This window comes from Heterocephalus glaber, unplaced genomic scaffold (genome assembly GCF_053883595.1).
Source record: "Heterocephalus glaber isolate CG9 unplaced genomic scaffold, H.glaber_assembly_v1.0 deba00001531, whole genome shotgun sequence".
NCBI lineage: Eukaryota > Metazoa > Chordata > Mammalia > Rodentia > Bathyergidae > Heterocephalus > Heterocephalus glaber.
This window is the reverse complement of record NW_028258329.1, coordinates 2,567,196-2,586,587: the sequence shown is the minus strand read 5'-3', so window position 1 is coordinate 2,586,587 and position 19,392 is coordinate 2,567,196. Positions and strand designations below refer to the sequence as shown.

Below are 19,392 nucleotides of genomic sequence, written 5' to 3'. Positions count from 1 at the left end.
TGGCACCTGTACTGTGGAATTCCTGTCTCCCAGAATAGATAAAATTCCCAGACAATCTGACCTTCCAATTCCAGGCCGAATCCCTCTCCAGCGGGAATGGAGAGCAGCCTCAATTCTCATACCCCTACAAGTAGGTCTTGAAATCTCCACAGAAGTGGGAACAGAGTCCCAGGAACCAAAATCTCCACTATGAACTATCAACAACATTCAGACGAGCTGGAAATAATACTTTTAAAAATCTCTGACTCATTCCTGGCCTTATAAAAAGAGGTAAACTCCCTGGCAGGAGTGGCCCACCAAAACCAGTGTACACTAAATTTATTAACCACAAAAAACTCAGGCAAGGGCCGGAGATATAGCTCAGTGGTTTCACAGCCTGCTGTGCAAGCGCAAGGGCCTGAGTTTGAGTCCTGGTACAAAAAAAAAAAAAAAAAAAAACTCAGGCAATATATTCTTCCTGGGAAAAAAATCCTGTTTTTACACAAACATGTCAGGGGTCATCTACCTGGCAGTACAGGAGCTCTGAAAAGAAGCCACAAAGCTCCAAAAACAGGTGGGAGGGTGAAGATTATCAATGAATGTGGAGGCTTTCTCCAAATGGGTTGGGTACCCTGGCTCCTCCCTATGTTGGGTCCCTCATTCCAATCTTTCTACTATTACTGTTTGGACCCTGTGTAGTCAAATTTTTTTTTTACCTATATAGGTATTCTTTCTACTATGATTTCCTTCACAGATTTGAATGTAGCTTGCTGTACTGAAAGCTTTTACATCTTGCTTATATACAAAGGTTTTCTCTTCAGTGTTTCTTCCTTCAGTGCAACTATAGTATAATTTTCCATATTGTGCATATTCATGGTTTCATTCTAGGATTTGTCTTTGCATGCTTCTGAAAGGACTGGATGTCAGTGCAAATTTTCCCATGTTTGGAACATTTAGACAGCTTCTCTTCAAATCCCTGATACTCATATGATTCGAGTTCAGTGGTAGTTATGATGGGCACAGTTGATGATGAATGACCAATCAGGAGCTTTCTATAGGCAAGGCCTTCACATGGTTCTGTACCAAATTGTTTCATATTCGGATTACTACCTGGAGTAAAAAAAAAACCACTTCTCCATGTTGATACCATAATTTGTATTCACAGCATTTCTCGAACTCTTCACCTCTTAAATTTCCCCTGCAATTTCTGTACACATCTTCAATCCCAGTTTCTCCCTATAGCAGCTACATTCCTAAAGTTTTCCAACATCACATCTCTGTAGAGCTTCTTTTAGAATAGATCTAACAAAGCCCTGTCTTCCATGGTGAAGTTCACAGCCACATCATCGAAGGACACTGCCTCCATGGTGATAGTAGTTTTTTCCTGTGATGACATCATAAACAGTCTCTTCAACATTCTTTACCATTCTAAATGATGCTTCTTGACTATGGTTCATTGCGTGGCTTGAGGGTCTTTCAGGGTCCTTTCCATGAAGGCTGCAGTCAGTAGAAATTGAGAGCTGGCTCTCTGCAAGGTGCTCTGCACCAGGGCTTTGGCGCCAAGAAACAGAGCCCACCTCCCTCAGTCCACCTGATTCTGTAGTCAGATTTTTAACAGATTACATCCAGGAACAAATCTGATCCGTAACATACAAACAAACCCTCCTGACCCACCATTACATCTCCATTGGGCAAGATTTCAGGCTGACCCATAATGACCTCTCCCTTCCTCCTTTTTTTCCTTTTCTCCTCACAGGATGCCCACCTTGCCCCTGGTGCCACTCAAGGAAGTCATAAGAAGCTATGTCCCTTTTCCTTTTATTTATAACACAACAGGCAGGAATAACAGGGCCCCCAAGTGAGAAAGCACCCAACTGAGAGAGAAAAATCCCAACAGAGGCATTGCCTACAAGGACAGTGAAGACAGGAAGCCAGCTACCACCTGGCTCATTCACACCCGCAAGGAGAGTGATTCTCCAAAAAACCACAAGGCACCCACTGTACCTTGCTGTACCTGCCATCACCCTGCTCCCCTCACCCTGTCCCGTTCGCCAGCCTCAAGCCTATCACCCAGGAGACACCAAAATGTTGCACTCTCCGAACTGACAAACGCTCTCCTACTTAAACTTTCATATGTAAACTCCATGCCCCCTCCTTCCTATGCAAAGACCTTTTCACCCTTCGTCCATCTGCACCCAGATGCCAATAAACTCACTGCAGGTTGCTTGGATTTTGCCTGCCTCGGTGGTCTCACTGGTGCTCCAGTTGAATCTTACATAACCACTGGGAATAGATTTACATGTGATGTGAGGTCAAGGTCAGATTTTATTTCCTTGCTTGTATATTGCTTCCTACAACATTTAATGAATAATTAGCTTTTTCCACTAACATTTGCCTTTATGTACTTGAGTGTGTTTTCACTTGTCCTCTCTCTTTTTCAGTTTTATTTCTCTTTGTGCAAACATTTTCTTAGTCAAATTTCCTTTCATTAAACCAACAATTTCCCCTCCACAACTTCCTCTCCTAATCACAGACTATTTTATAATGAAGAAAACATGTAATAATGTAAATGCCATGCACTAGTGCAATACTTTGGTTGCACATTGAGTCGAGAAAAAGATTTAATACTGCACAACATTGTTATTAACTTCGGTCTCTAGAATCCCAATGAAGGTTAAGCAACTCCTCACCATACTTCCTACCTGATATATGACTTCACTCTGCCCAAATTAGATTTGATGCCACATCCTCCTCCCCCCTCAACCCCCCTCTGGAGCCTCGGGAATTTCCTGCTCCATCAGCAACATCTAGGAGAGCAGGAGGCTGTATAGGTAACTTCAGTTCCTGCAGCTCAAGCTCAGAGGACCCAGTGGGAGTGGCCTCTGCTAGACCACGCCCAGGAAGGTCAGGCCACAGTCACCCAGCTGAGTTCAGCCTTTCTGTGGGGTCCACATAGGAAAGCAAAGGTGCTCCCCGCCCGTCTTCTGAGGGTGATGTGAAGTCAGATTTTTTGTATGGAGAATGACAGTGTTAAAGAATCATTTTGCAGATTAACAACACAGTTCAGCCTCAGGCCTCGCCTTGTTCTATTTCTTCTTGTCTTTTATTCTGGCTGCAAATATTTACAATTGAGTGCAAAGTTGAATTTTTGGTCCCATAAATATGTACAGCCATATATTTCTATCTATCAAGGACACTCATTTCTGTCCTTAGAAATCATTTCCAAGGTTACTTTAAAATATTTTCATCTCTTGAAGCTTCACCAATTACTTAATTGAGTGAGAATATAATTCTATTAGGAGAAACAGATGCTACACATTGTCTCTTTGACGTTTTTGGTTACTTCCTTGAAAATACCTTTGGTTTTAAAAGACAGGCACAAAGAATTTTCTTGGAACCAAAAGGAAATATTTGTTCCAAGTAATATTTGTTCCAATTATTTCATCATATGACACATGAGTGAAATTTCACAAAGGCACTAATATTATTTAGATGCAATTCTAAGACTCCCTGAATGCAGATGAACCACTGTCACTGGGCACATGTACGCCTTATCATATTGTTTTCTCTTCTCCTTCCCTAAAAACTTTAGACATTGGCTGGACTACTTGATTCTCTCCATCTCAGTTCTGCAAAAGTCTACTTGGTATTCTGTGAGGATGAGAGAATCTTGTGGACAGAGGGATGAGTTGGAGCTACACACCAGGAGGCTGTCAGGTAGTACATGACGTGTGCAGTTGGCATCGATGGACCCTGAGAGTACATTTTCCATTCACATGTGTACATGTGGATCTGATCTTCTCTTTATGACCTCTCACATGTTCTTTAATATTCTCATTCAACTCCCTTGAATCTCTCGTGTTGAGTAATTTGTGTCCATTTGGATTTCTTTTCCTACATAGCAGCAATTGCTTATATTTTTAACTTGTGGGATATTAATATTCAAGATATTTGCTAGCCTAGCAAAAAGGAAATTACCCCATATTAGCAGCTCTTTCACTGATCATTTCTGAACCTTAGTATCTTCTCATTGGAGAAGAGGAAGTTTAGCTCTGCATAATGTTAAGCAAGGATCAAGTATGCAATGTTGAATATTTCTTTTTCTTAACACATGTATGCAGTGTTGTGCATCTTCACTTAACCTCTGATTTTTGGTATGCTATAAATTTGTATAAGATACACTGTAACATTTATATATTTTAAAATATCTACTAAGATTTCCTTTTTTACAAATGCGCTATTTTATGTGCATTTAACATCAAAGATTTAGGGATGTTTCCATTTTCTTTCTGTGATTGAATTTTAGTTTACTTCCACTGTGACCTGAGAGTAGACATTCTGTGAAAAAATTAATTGAAATTTGTTTAGGCAAATTTAAAGACATGAATGTGGACTGTCTAGTGATGATCCATGTAGGCTGGAAATGAACGTGCATTTTGTGTTTGTTGGATGAAATACTAGTCAAGAGATCTCAAATATCTCATGTGATTGATTCTTCTAATGACTTTCAGTATGTCCTCATATTTCTGTGTGCTGGATGTGCCTATTTCTAATAGAAAGTTATTGAAATTCCCCTATTAAATTATAGTGATACATGAGGTCAAAGGTTTCTAAATATAAGATTACAAAATGAAAGTAATGACTGAGAATTCAAATTAGAGTTACCTTCAGTGGGTGAAGAAGGATGATATTGGGTATGGAGGATGAAGGCAGGTACAGTGTTGCTGATGTTCATTTTATTAAGCTCAATGGTGACGTTCAAAATTTTAAACTTGATTTTGTAACCTCAGAATGGACAGATTTTGCAATAGTTTCCATGTTGTAGCAGAAATTTCCCTTATCTCTCCCCTACTTCCATTATTATTCATCTCTTACACTGGCATGCAGTTTACTGTAACAATCTAATAATATACATTGTCATTCACTGACACCAACACCTGATTGAAATTTGCTTCTTTTTCATTTAATATACATTGTTTTACTCTGGAATCTCATCCTGGACTCCATAACATATTTAGATATTCTGTGTGTTTATGTTCTTATGGTTGTGACAATTTTTTACATATTTTACATATTTTATATTTTACATATTTTTTCTTCTTGGACATCCTACGTTTTAATTTTTCTCATTTTTCCCATGACTGTGTTGAGTTATTGGTCTTTAAGTAGAAAGTCCACAGAGGTAATCTATCATCCTCAAAACTGCACACCATAGGCCATCCTATCAACTTACTTTTCTTCACAGTTGCTACTAATTTGGTCACATGGATGAGCTTGTGTTATCAGATTCATCCTCTATTTAATTAGCTTTTATTCCCCTCTCTTTTTTGGAAGCAAAGAAAAAGATGAAATTTAATCTTTCTTTAGAGGACACTGAACAATATGAAATTATACATAGAAAGAAGAAATCTCTTCAGAGGACAAGCTTCATATACTAGGTACAGTTTGGAAATATTCAATTATAGTTTCATTGGAAAAAGTTTCATTGGAAAGAGTTCTTAGAAGAGGAACAGGAAGGTGAATTTACACCAAACAGTACACAGTGAAAATTTGATGACTCGGCTGTGCAACCTAGAAGATAAAGGTTTCTCAGCGGCCTGAAGATATTTGAAATGGCATCCAGAAAGAACAACCAGATCAGTTTTCTATCTTTTCACTTAAGAGATTCAAGGTTGGATTTATTACATCACAATGAACAAGGGATACAATCCTTTCAACTGTCCCACCACGTGTAGAGTGTAGAGTGGACACAGACATCCCTAGTTCCTGTTGTGCCCTAAAGTCTGCCTTAGGACACTGATGAGAAATGGGACTAACCCATGATTCCCAGCTTGCTGTCTCTGGCCCTGGCAGCCAGCTGTGATGTTTGACATTGTCCCTTTCGCTTCCTTCTGGATATTAGTGTGGGCGTGGGGGAGCAGCCTGGGGAAGACAAGAGCTGTTCTGCATCTAACACAGTCTGAGTCTGTGCATCTTTTTCAGTGACAATATTCCCTAAGGGTCTTACCATGAGAATCATAACTCGCAATTCATTAGATACAAGAAGCTTCACCAGGTTGAGTATAACTTCTGTTTTTACAACCACTTTAATGCATTCCTTTGGACTTTTGGTAATATAACAAATATCCCAGCAGCTATCTGCTAATACTTTATGATCTTTTTAATGTAGGAGTTGAAAAAAAGTAGAAAGAATTTGCTCAACCATATCTAATGGGGCTGCAGGATCCTTGTTATAACAAAGGTTCCAAAGTGTTCAGATAAGAGTATGTAAGTAGGGGCCGGGGATTTATCGCAGTGGTTTCACTGCGTGCTGTGCAAGTGCAAGGACCCGAGTTCGATCCCCAGTACCAAAAAAGAAAAAAAGAGGATGTAAGTAACCACTTCCTAAACATCACATATCACATATCACATACCCGATATGCAAGAAGAGCCAAGAGTAGATCAACTCTATCATATTTGGTAACAAGTCAGGGTGAACTGGGCCATCACCTGCCATGTTTTCTAGAGTTCACACAGCCTCTTCACTAGTGGGAGCAGAGGGAGATGCAAAGAGTAAAAGGAGTGTGGGCTAGGACCTCCATCCACCACAGCCTTGGTCTGTTCTAATGACCCAAAGCAATGACACTGAGTGTCCAAGCAGACCCAAACACAATGGGAGTACAATCAGTTCTGCCCAAGAAGAACACAGATCTTGGAATCAAAGCATCCTGGATTATGGTGATGGCTGGGTGTGGGGGGCTGTTTTTCATGAGATATCAGTTTCCTAGCAGCTTGAGGAGCTTGTGGCTGGCTTTCCAGATTGTTCCTATGTATGCTTTACAGTGTCGTCAACACAGCGACTCACCAGAGAGTGCCCTGGTGGTTGTGCTTTTCCTAGAGTGGTGAAGTGGCACGATCAGGAAACATTACATTTCTCCTTCTCAGCATGTGGTCCTCCTCAGCTTTGCCCAGCTCCACATTAACTTCTATTCTGTGCCACCTCATTTCTGTACTGTCTTCCCCTTGCTCTTGAATCTACTCAGATGGACACATGGTGATGTAGCCTTTTCTCTTTTTTTTTTGAATTCTTTAAAATTAATTTTATTTGTACATTTTAGGTATAAAATATGATGACATTCATCACTGGAGATTTGTACCTTTACATAATATATCTTGATTCTTATAGTTTCCCCATTCCCCTGCCCTTCCTTCAACCCCTCAACCCCTCTCTATTTGCAAAGACTTTGTTTCTATTTTTTCATTTTCTCATATTAATTCCATTCTCTCCTTTCCCATACCCCTCCCACTTCACCTTCCCCTTTGGACCTTTTCTTCCATTTCACATTATCTATTATACATTTTGATCCTTATTTACACCTTCAGTTTCTCACACTAGAGAAACTATTTGGTATTTACACATATGTGTCCTATTTATTGCACTTAAGAGTATGGCCTCAATGTGCATCCACTTAGCTATAAATGTCTCTAGTTTCTCATTCTTTATGGCTGAGTAGTACTCCATTTTATTAAAAAACCACATCTTCTTTATCCAGTCTCCAGTTGATGGGCACTTGGGCTGTTTCCAAGTTTTAGCTATTACAAACTGTGCCTCTTATGAACATGGGTGCACATATATCACTGTGGTATGATTCTTTGGGGAAGATACCCAGCAGGGGAATAGCTGTGTCAAATGGGACCTCTAATCCTAGTTCTTTTTTTTTACTTCTTTTATTGGTACATTTTAGGTATACAGTTCATTTACATTTATCATTGGGTGTTTGTACCTGTACATGATATATCTTGGTTCTTATTTTTTCCCCATTACCTGTGCACCCTTCACCCCCTCCACCCTTCCCTAGTTACATAGATTTCATTTCCTTTTTATTTTCTTTTCTCATAGTTTTTCCTTTCCCTCTTTTCCTTTCCACTTCCCCTCCCTTCACTCCTTCATCTTTGGACCTTTTTTCCTATTTCAAATTATCAATTATTCATTTTAATCATTTTAACTCTTGTTTACACTAAGTTTCTCACACTAGAGAAACTATTCGGTATTTACACGTGTGTCCTATTTATTTCACTTAAGAGTATGGCCTCAATATGCATCCATTTAGCTATAAATGACTCTAGTTTTTCATTCTTTATGGCTGAGTAGTACTCCATTTTATTTTTAAAAACCACATTTTCTTTATCCAGTCTCCAGCTGATAGGCACTTGGGCTGTTTCCAAGCTTTACCTATTACAAACTGTTCTTCTATGAACATGGGTGCACATATGTCACTGTGGTATGATTCTTTTAATTCTTTTGGGAAGATACCCAGCAGGGGAATAGCTGGGTCGAATGGGACCTCTAAAATTGTTTTTCCTTTTTGCTTTTTTGTTGTTTTTTGTTTTGTTCTGTTTTGGGGTTTTTGGCAGTGTTGGCTATTGTTTCTGAAGTTTTATTTGACTCCTGTTCATTGTGAATTTGCCACATCATTATCACTTGGGTGTGTTTCTTTCCTTGATTGGTTGTGGGTTTTGTAGCACTTTATGACTACATGACACTGGTCCCCACTTCAAGGACATTGTGTCAATTTTTTGTGTGTATAACTCATATCCTCCATGTTTTAAGTCCTCATTCCTTTTATTGGGAACTAGTGTGAGAATCAATGCCTGGACACAGTGTGTAAACTCCACTCCTGAAGTGTCAATAGGTGTGAATCCTGTGAGTCCTGTCAGCTTCCTTTTTCACTGACAGAGGAGAGAATAAATATTTGTATCTACCAACTCATACATGTAAATATATTATCAGAATTTCTTTTTTTCTTTCTTTCTTTCTTTTTCTTTTTTTTTTTATACTGGAGATAAAACTCTGGATCTTGTTTTTGTGAGGCAGGTTCAGTGCCACTAAGCTAAATCCCCAGCCCATAAATATTTCTACCTGAGTCCATATGTGTACATAGATATGTGAAATTATCCATGAACTCCTACTGATATCCTGGGTTATGTTGTTGGCTGAGTTGGGGGTCTATTTTTCATGAGAAATAAGCTTCCTAACAGCTTGAGTAGCTTGCAGCTTGCTTTTTAGATTGTTCTGATTTATGCTTTGACAGTGTCATCAAAATAGTGATTCACCAGTGAGCGCCCTTGTGGTTGTGGTTTTCCTAGAGTGGTGAGGAAACAAGCTTACATTTGTCCTGTTCAGCATCTGGTCCTCCTCAGTTTTGCCCAGCTCCACATTAACTTCCATTCTGTCCCACCTCATTTCTGTACTGTCTTCCCCTTGCTCTGGAATCTGTTCAGATAGACACATGGTGAAGTAGCCTTTTCTTTGGGGGACATAGTTAGGAGACAAAGAGAGAAGGCTGCCTAGTGAGCTCAGGCGGTGATGTGGAGCTCACAGGCAGCAGACAGGCTGCCCTGCAAATGTCCACCCAGGCTCAGCCCAGAAACAGTGCATATTCTGTTTCTTTGGGGGTTTTTTCCATTTAGTTTATTGGTACATTTTAGGTATACAATACAGTTATATTCATCATTTAGATCTTGTACCTTTACATGATGTACCTTGGTTCCTATTTTTTCCCCATTCATCTGCCCTCCCTTCACCCTCTCCACCCTTCCCTATTTGCAAAGACTTGGTTTCCATGTTTTTCCTTTTCTCATATTTTATCTTTTCCCTTCTTTCCTTTCCCCTTCCCCTCTCAATTCCCCTATTCCTTTAGACATTTTCTTCCTATTTCACAATATGAATTATAAATTTTTATTCTTATTTACACTTTTAATTTCTCACACCAGGGAAATTATTCGGTATTTACACATGTGTGTCGTATTAATTTCAGTTAAAAGTATAGCCTCAATGTGCATCCATTTACCTACAAATGTCTCCAGTTTCTCTGGCTGAGTAGTACTCCATTTTATAAAAAAGAACCATATCTTCTTTATCCAGTCCCCAATTGATGGGCAATTGGGCTGTTTCCAAGTGTTAGCTATTGCAAACTCTGCTGCTATAAACATGGGTGCACATATTTCACTGTGGTATGATTCTTTTAATTCTTTTTGGAAGATACCCAGCGGAGGAATATGTGGATCAAATGGGAACTCTAATCCTAGTTCTTTGAGGTATCTCCATATTGATTTCCACAGTGGTTGCACCGGGCTGCACTCCCACCAACAATGGAGAAGGGTTCCTTTCTCCCCACAACTCTCCCAGCTTTTTTAATTTTAACTTTTTTAATTGGTTGATTTCATGATAGCAGCCATTCTTTGTGGTGTGAGGTGGAATCTCAGCATTGTTTTATCTGCATCTCTCAAATGCATCTCTCAAATGACCAGTGATGTTGAACATTTTTTCAAATGTTTATTTGCTATTTCTATTTCTACTTCTTTGTCTAGGAAATGTCTGTTCATTTCAGATGCCCATTTTTGAATTGGGTCTTTAAATTTGGGAGGTTTGAACTTTTTTAGTTCTTTATATATTCTAGATAGTAGACCTTTGTCTGAGAAACAGCTGGTAAACCTTTTTTCCCACATTGTAGGTTGTCTCTTAGCTCTGTTGGTGGTTTCTCTTGCAGTACAGAAGCTTTTTAATAAGATGAGACCCCAGTTGTTGATTTTTTGTGCTGGTTCCTGTGCTGTTGAGGTTTTGTTCATAAAGGCTTTTCCTATGCCAATGTCTTCAAGAGTTCTACCTAACTTATCTTCCAGCAAGTTTAGTGTTTCTTTTTTAATATTTAGATCTTTAATCCACTTCAATTTTAGTTTAGTGCATGGTGAAAGATAGGGGTCTAGTTTTAATCTTTGGCAGGTTGAAATCCATTTTTTCCAACACCATTCATTAAAGAGCCTATCTTTCCTCCCGTGAGGATGATTGGATCCTTTGTCAAAGATGAGGTAGCTGCGCATGTCTCAAGTGGATTCTGCATCTTCTAAGCTGTTCCACTGATCCTCAGGTCTGTTTCTTTGCCAGTTACATGCTGTTTTTATCACAGTGGCTTTGTAGTATAGTTTCAAGTTGGGAACTGTGATATCCCCTGCCATGACCCTGTTGCTTAGAATAGCAAAAGCTATTCTGGTTACAGATGAACTTTTGGATTGTTTTCTCTAGTTCTGTGAAATATGCTGTTGGGATTTCAATCAGGATTGCATTGAATCTGTATAGCAGTTTTGGAAGTATTGCCATTTTCACTATATTAGTTCTTCCTACCCAGGAACAGGGAATGTCTCTCCATTTTCTTATATACTCTTCGATCTCTTTTTTCAGAGTGCTGCAGTTCTCAATGTAGAGGTCTTTTGCTTCCTTTGTTAGATTGATTCCTAGATATTTCATTTTTTGGGGTGCTACTGTGAAAGGGATTGTTTCCCTAGTTTCTCTTTCGGTGAGTCTGTTATTTGTGTATGAGAAGGCTATTGATTTTGGAGTATTGACCTTGTATCCGACTACTTTACTGAATCTGTCAATTAAATCTAGAAGTCTTTAGGCAGAGTTTTTTGAGTCTTCTATGTAGGGTATCATATCGTCAGCAAATAATGACAGTTTAACTTCTTCCTTTCCTATCTTTACTCCTTTTATTTCTTTCTCTTCTCTAATTTCTGTGGCTAATGTTTCCAGAACTATATTGAACAGTAGTGGTGATAGTGGACGTCCTTGTATTGTTCCTGATTTTAACATGAAGGTTTTCAGTTTTTGACCATTTAGTATGATGTTGGCTGGTGGTTTTTCATATATATCCTTAATCAAGTTGAAATAAACATCATCTATTCCAAATTTCTGCAGAGTTTTTATCATAAATGCATGTTGAATTTGGTCAAATGCTTTTTCTGCAACTGTTGAGATGATCATATATTTTTTGTCCTGGACTCTGTTAATATAGAGTATTACATTTATTCATTTACATATGTTGAACTATCCTTGCATCCCTGGGATGAATTCGACCTGGTCAGGGTGTATGATCTTCTTGATGACCCTCTGTATTTTGTTTGCCAGTATCTTATTGAGAATTTTTGCATCTATGTTCATTAGAGAGATTGGCCTGTAGATCTCTTTTTTGTTGATTCTTTCCCTGGTTTTGGAATCAAAGTAACACTTGTTTCAGGAATGAATTTAGAACTACTCCTTCCCTTTCAATTTGATTGAAGAGTTTAAAGAGTAGTGGCAATAGTTCTTCTCTAAATCTCTTGTAGAATTTAGCAGTGAAGCCATCAGGACTTGGGCATTTCTTTGTTGGTAAATTTTTAATTACATTTTCAATTTCACTGATTATAATTGGGGTGTATAGAAGTTTTATATCTTCTTCATTCAACTTTGGTAACTCATATGTATCTAGAAATCTGTCCATTTCTTCTGTGTGTTCCATTCCATTAGAGTACAAATTCTTGAAGTAAGTATTGATGATCCTCTGGATTTCTGCTGGATCTGTTGTGACTTCACCTTTTTTGTTCCTAATTGCATGGATTTGAGCCTTTTTTTTCCTTTTTTTGATAAAGTTGGCTAAGAGTTTATCCATTTTATTTATTCTTTCAAAAAACCAACTCTTCAATTCATTGATTTTTTTTCATTGTTCTCTTGGTCTCCATTGCACTGATTTCTGCTCTGATCTTTATAATTCCCTCCATTGTACGATCTTTGGGTTTATTTTGCTCTTATTTTTCTAGGAGCTTAAGATTCAGAATTAGGTTGTTTATTTGAGCTCATTCTGTTTTTCTAGTGTGGGCATTCACTGTTATGAATTTCCATCCTAGAACTGCTTTCATTGTGTCCCATAGATTCCTGTATGTTGTATTGGCATTATTATTTCTTTGTTTAAAAAAACTAATTTATTCTTTAATTTCCTCTGTGACCAATTGGTTGTTCAGGAGGGTGTTATTCAATTTCCATGTGTTTGTGAAGTTCTTGTGGTTTCTATGTTATTGATCTCCAGTTTAATTGCACTAGGGTCTGATAATACACAGGGGATAACTTAAATTCTTTTGCATTTACTTAAACATGTTCTAAATAAACATGGTCTATTTTGGAGACTGACCATGTGCAGCCAAAAAGAATGAATATTCTGATTTTGGGGGGTGGAACACTCTGTAGACATCTATTAAGTCCATTTGTTCAAAAGCTTCATTTAGTTATAGTTTTTTGTTGCTGATTTTTTTGTCTAGATGATCTGTCTATTTGTGATATTGGGGTATTGAGGTCCCCCACTACAACTGTATTAGTACTTATCTGGTTTTTCATGTCCCTTAATATTTGCTTTGTATAGTTGGGGGCATTAGTATTTGGTGCATATATATTTATGATTGTCATCTCTTCCTCTTGGATTGTTCCCTTTACAAGGATATAGTAACCTTCTTTGTCTCTCTTAATTAGTTTTGGTTTGAAATCTACTTTGTCTACAAATAAGATAGCTACCCCTGCTTTTTTCTAGTTTCCTGTCACATGGAGAACTGTTTTCCATCCTTTTACTTTCAGTCTATGAGTTTCTTTTTAAACTAGGTGTGTTTCTTGTATACAGCACATTGTTTTATTTTGCTTCTTAATCCACTCTACCCATCTATTTCTTTTGATTGGTGAATTGAGGTCATTAACATTGATGGTTATAACTGATATGTACTGACTTATCATTGTCATGTTATTTTCCTGTTGTTTGCTCTTTTTTTATTTTCCCCTTCTCCCTTTAATTTCTTGCCTGGCCTAATGGATTTGCTCTATGGGCCTCATGGAGTTGTGACCTTCATTGTCTTTTTCTAGGATATTGTTTAGAATTGTTTGGAGTGCTGGTTTGGTATTCGTGAAGTTTCTCAGGTATTCTTTGTCATGGAAGTATCCTATTTCCTCATTATTTCCCCACTATTTTGAAAGATAGTTTTGCAGGATACATCATTCTAAGTTGGAAGTTGTTTTCTTTTAGGGCTTGAACTATTTCACTCCAGGCTCTTCTTGACTTAAAGTTTTGTGTTGAAAAGTCTGCTGTGATTCTGATGGGCTTTCCTTTGTATGCGATTTGTTTCTTTTCTCTAACTGCTTGTAGGATTTTGTTCTTCTGTTGGGTTTCCAGAATCTTGATTATTATATGTCTAGGTGTAGATTTTATTTTATCATGGCTACTTGGAGTCCTATATGCCTCACCTCTCTGTATGTCAAATTCTTTTGCTCTATTTTGGAAGTTTTTTCTCATTAATTCTGTGAAGTTTTTTTTTATGTCATTTGTACTTTCTCCTGATTTTTCATCGACTCCTATCAGTCTTATATTATTCTTCTTTGTATCATCTAGCAGCTGCTGGACTGATTTCTCGTGGTTCCTTCTATTTTTAAGAGGTCTCTCTTTTCATGGTCACTGACTGCCATCCTGTCTTCTATATCTGATATTCTGTCTTCAGATTGGCTCAGTCTGCTGTGTATACTTTCAAAAGATTTTAATCTCCTGGATATTTGTTTGAATCTGTTTCATGGATTCCATTCCTTTCCTATTTTGAGCATTCATGATTTCCATTTCTTTTCTATGCTGGGCATTCGTGGCTTCCATCTTGGTCCTGAGCTCATCTATTTTTTACCTGTTTCTGTCCTAGAGTCTCTAATCTTGTCTTTCCTTCTGCTCACCATCTCTGTATTTATCTGGGAAGTTATTTCTGTTTTGAATTTTTCTAGAGCCTCATTCACCTGTTTTGTTCCTTCCTTTGCTGTCAGTTCAGGGTGTCCAAATGGTTGATTATCAGACTTTTCCACCTCGTTTCCCTCAGAATTTGCTTTTCCTTAGCTGAAAATCTGGGTTTGTGCCTTGCTTAAATGTCTTCTCATTTCTATTTTTGTTTTTGGTTCTGTCCTTGGTTTAATTCTTGGGTTGATACTTCAATATTGCTTAATGTAAGTAACTTTGTTGCTTGTATTTAGAACTCTTATGGAATGATTGCTTCTCAGAGGTATCTTCCAGATATAACTGGTCTTTAGGTTTTGGGTCTCTAATGACTCTGAGGCTATCTCATTTTCATTATACCAGGAAGGACAACCAATTAGATCAATCACAATGCCTTAGCACAAGTGATACAATCAGCAACACAATAGCATCAAGCACAGCTTACAAAATGACAATTTATGGTAGTTATTAATCTGTCATCTTTAACCATATGAATTAAATCAAAATAGAGGAACAGCCTTAAATATGTTTATAGTGAATAAACTCTTCATTATACCAACTTTACCCTTTGGGATGAGGACTTAGAAGGAGTTGGGGAGGGAGGGATAGATAGGTAGAAGGATAGGGAGAGGTTAGAAAGGAGGCCAGAGGACACAAAAAGATCACACAAACTCTAGTAAACTGTTGAAGACAAGAAGAAAAGGCAGAATGAAAGATAAAAGCAAGAACAAAGCAACCTAGCAGCAATAGGGAACCTAGAAACTGTATTTACTTTCCTTTGAAACTAATGACAATAGAGAGAAGGAAAAAAAGAGCAGACAAGAAAAAAAAGAAGAAATCCAAATTAGGGCGGGAACATGATCAAAAAGGGAGACGAAGAACAATATGAGAGAGAGAGTGAGAGAGAGAAAGAAAATAAAAAAGGTAGAAAGAAAAAAAGAAAAATTTGAAGAGTAAAAAAATTAAAAATAAGATAAAAAAATTTTTGAAAATAAAAAATAAAAATAAAGGGCCTCCTTCAAGGTATGTCTCTGCTGTCACAATAGACAACGTGGGCAGCAGTGTGCAGATCTAAGTCAATGAGTCTCAGCAAGCCAGTAGCAAACCCCTGAGATTCAGGCTGATTTCTGGCTGCAAGGCCCAAGTTGAGCTCCCTGACCTCTTGCAGGTTTGAACTCTGCAAGGTCCTACTGCAGGTTCCAGCTGCCCTTCCCCTGAAGACAGTCCACGTTCCAATGGGAGGTGATGATGCCTGTAATGTTTCAACTACGGTGGTCTGGTGTGCCTTTATTGCAGAGATCCTCTTCACTTTTCCAGTGGGCTTCAGTTTTCCTCAAGGAGCCTGAGAGAGGCCCTCGTTCTGTTGTTCACTTCTGCTCTATCTTCTAGAGTTCAGGGCAACAGCCTTTATGACTCCCTGTGTCTCTGCGATGTGGACCCTTGTCCCAGGGCAGCCAGGAAGCCAGCGGTGGTGGGGGGGTGACTGCGCTAGAGTGGTGCTCCACAGGAAGCGCGGGGTGGGGTTGGGGCAGCAGCTCAGCTCCATGAGGCTCAGCGCCTCACCAGTCCATTTGTCATTCAGAGATCAGCTTCCTTTTTCACTGAAAGAGAAGAGAATAAATATTTGTATCTATCAACTCACACATGTAAACATCTCATAAATATTTCTTTCCTTTTTTGTACTGGGGATCAAACGAAGGACCTTATGTTTGCGAGGCAGGTGCAGTGTCACTGAGCTAAATCCCCAACCCAAAAATATTTCTATTTGAGTCCATATGTATACACAGATATGTGAAATGATCCATGAACTCCTACTGATATCTTCAGGGCCACATGATCTAACTGATATCACCAGGACCACGTGGTCTAATCATGTACTACATTCATTAGGGCTCCCATTCCCAATTATCTGCCTGTTATCTATCAGTGAGAAACCCAGGTCCATTAAACTTTATCACTGAAGTCTAACATACATACACACTTGCTTCAGGATTATCAGTCCATGCCCCACAGGAAACAGCTTTACAAAGTTACTCAGTGCTTGTACACAAGTTCTTAAAATGGAGAATCCCCATCTGTTCCTTAATTTACCTAGTTCAGTCATATTTTTCCCATTGCCTTCCACCAACTTATTCAAAGCATGTTATTATTCTCATTAGTCTCTGTAATCATCTAGCCTATTAAATATTTTTATTTTACCTATATTCAGATTCACAATTTTTATTACAAAATTTAGTAAAAATTTGCAAAACAATGTTATGTATCCACCATTACAGTATTCAGGAATTTTTCACTATATTGTAGAAATAACTTAAATTTTACTTATTCAAAGTTATTCTCCTATCTACCACAAGAAACCACTGATATTTTTGTTGAGTGTTTAATTTCACCTATTCATGAGTGTAATGCAAATGGAGCTGAACTGTATATAGGGTTTTTTTGCATTTTATTTTATTTTTTTAGTTCTTTTATTGGTACATTTTAGGTATAAAATTCATTTGCATTTATCATTGGGTGTTTGTACCTGTACATGATATATCTTGGTTCTTATTTTTTCCCCATTACCTGTGCACCCTTCACCCCCTCCACCCTTCCCTATTGAAATAGATTTCATTTCCATTTTTTTTCTTTTCCCATAGTTTTTCCTTTCCCTCTTTTCCTTTCCCCTCCCCCTCCCTTCACTCCTTTGTCTTTGGATCTTTTTTCCTATTTCAAATTATCAATTATTCATTTTAATCATTTTAACCCTTGCCCTGCTGGGTATCTTCCCAAAAGAATTAAAAGAATCATACCACAGTGATATATGTGCACCCGTGTTCATAGCGGCACAGTTTGTAATAGCTAAAGCTTGGAAGCAGCCCAAGTGCCCATCAACTGGAAACTGGATAAAGAAAACGTGGTGTTTTATAAAATGGAGTACTACTCAGCCATAAAGAATGAAAAACTAGAGTCATTTACAGCTAAATGGATGCATATTGAGGCCATACTCTTAAGTGAAATAAAGAGGACACACATGTGTAAATACCAAATAGTTTCTCTAGTGTGAGAAACTGATAGTGTAAACAAGGGTTAAAATGATTAAAATGAATAATTAATAATTTGAAATGTACTATGTATAATTTTAAAGCAGAATTCTTTCACTTAGAAATATGCTTTTGAGACTAGCGTAGTATATGTTACTGTTTTAGATTTAAATTCCTAAGTCTCTAAAAGTTCTGAGCACCTTTTCATGTGCTTACTGGTCATGTCTAGAGCTTATTTAGAGAAATGCTTATTCAAATCATTTATCCATTTCATTGGGTGTTTGCATTTTTTTATTGAGGGAGATGCCTTAATATATTCTGAAAAAGACACTAATGACCCACTTGGTTTCTAAATATTTTATCCCATCTTTGGGTTGTCTTTTTTTAAATATTGTACTTAAAATAATGCAAGTTTTAAATTCAGACAATATTCACTTTAGCCTATTGACTCTTGTTGAGAATATTATAGAAAATATTATACAAATCATTGTTTAACAAAAGGCTATTGGAATTCATTATTTTGTTCTCTTGTACAGGTTTTGTAGTTTTAGCTCTTGCACCAGATCTATGGAGCATTTTTTGTCAATATGTATGTTGCAAGAGGGAAGTGCCCAATTTGCATGTGGTTATCCTCTGTTCTCAACAAAGCTGAAAAATTTGGTACCACTGCCCAGGATATAGCTCAGTGGTGCCGCCACCTGCCTTGCAAGCTCAAGGTCCTGAGTTCAACCCTAGAACCAAAAAAAAAGTGGTACCTTTGAATTGTTTGTGGAATCTTTTAAAAACTGATCTTCCAATTACGTTTTAAACTTTTTTGACACAGGGTCTGGGCTGGCTGTCAATTTGTGATGTATCCCATGTGGGCTTAAACTAGTGATCCTTCTGCCTCAGCCTCTGGAGTACTGGGATTATAGGTATGTGCCAATGTGTTCTGCCCCATGGTTAATTATTTGAACTCCCAGTTCTACTCTGCCCCTCTATATCTTTGCCTTTGTACTAGTAGAAAAATATCTTGATCACTAACATTTCCAGAAAGTGTTGAAATAGTAATATGGGGAAAGTACTTCTTTTTCTCTTTTTTTTTGAATCAGTATTATCTTGGCATTTCTAATTCAATTTTAGAAACTGCCAATTAATATAAAATAAGTCCACTAGAAATTGGAGAGATTCTTTTTTCTAACAAATATATTTTATTGAATGTATAGAAATATTTGGGACATATTTCCAATATATGAAACATTCTGATCAATGAAGGTGAAGTTTCTAATCCTTCATATATTCAGGATTTTGTTTTTCATACATATGTGTAACCTTAAGGATACATAACTATTGTGATGTTTTATTCCCAAGAATTCCTCTTGCAGTGCTAGTTTAAAAGGAATTCCTGTTTGAATATCTAGGTTGCCAATTCCTAGTGTGAAGATACAGTTAATTTTTATATACTGAAATGGTGTTAGTCTACCTCCATGAGGTTGTTCTTTAGTTTTAATCCCATGTCAAGGTGTTTCTTGGCAAGTCCTATACTCAAAGTGGTGAATCACACAATGATGACAGTCAGTTATTCTTTATAACATGGATGCTTTATATTGGTCTGTTTGTGAAAAGTCATGGCTACAGATTCTAGCACAAAGTTGAACAGAATTAAAAGAGACAGCAGTGTTATCTTGCTTCTGATCTTAGGGAAAATACTAAACATTTAGGATAACTTAGCTTCTCTGAGATCTTTATGGATGTCCTTTGTGGTCTCAGCAGATTCCTTTTTTATTTTCTATTATATTCAGTGAATTTAATCTTAAAGAGCATTGACATAGTCA

General features: G+C 37.6%; 1 protein-coding gene and 1 pseudogene across 6 annotated transcripts in view; one reads left to right on the top strand and one right to left on the bottom strand.

Moving 5' to 3' along the window:
* The window catches only part of LOC110350707 (uncharacterized), a 108,260-nt gene that overhangs the window by 15,289 nt on the left and 73,579 nt on the right, over window positions 1-19,392 (top strand). For 4 of the 6 annotated variants that reach the window (XM_087188254.1, XM_087188252.1, XM_087188253.1 and 1 more), the window contains exon 4: window positions 18,402-18,492. In XM_087188254.1, coding sequence (XP_087044380.1) covers window positions 18,402-18,427 — 26 coding nt within the window. In that variant the 3' untranslated portion in view covers window positions 18,428-18,492. Of the gene's footprint in view, window positions 1-3,571; window positions 3,697-18,401; window positions 18,493-19,392 lie in introns of all 6 variants that reach the window. The other 2 variants (XM_087188256.1, XM_087188255.1) reach the window with 1 other exon arrangement.
* LOC101719395 (importin subunit alpha-1-like) lies at window positions 5,462-9,187 on the bottom strand (annotated as a pseudogene).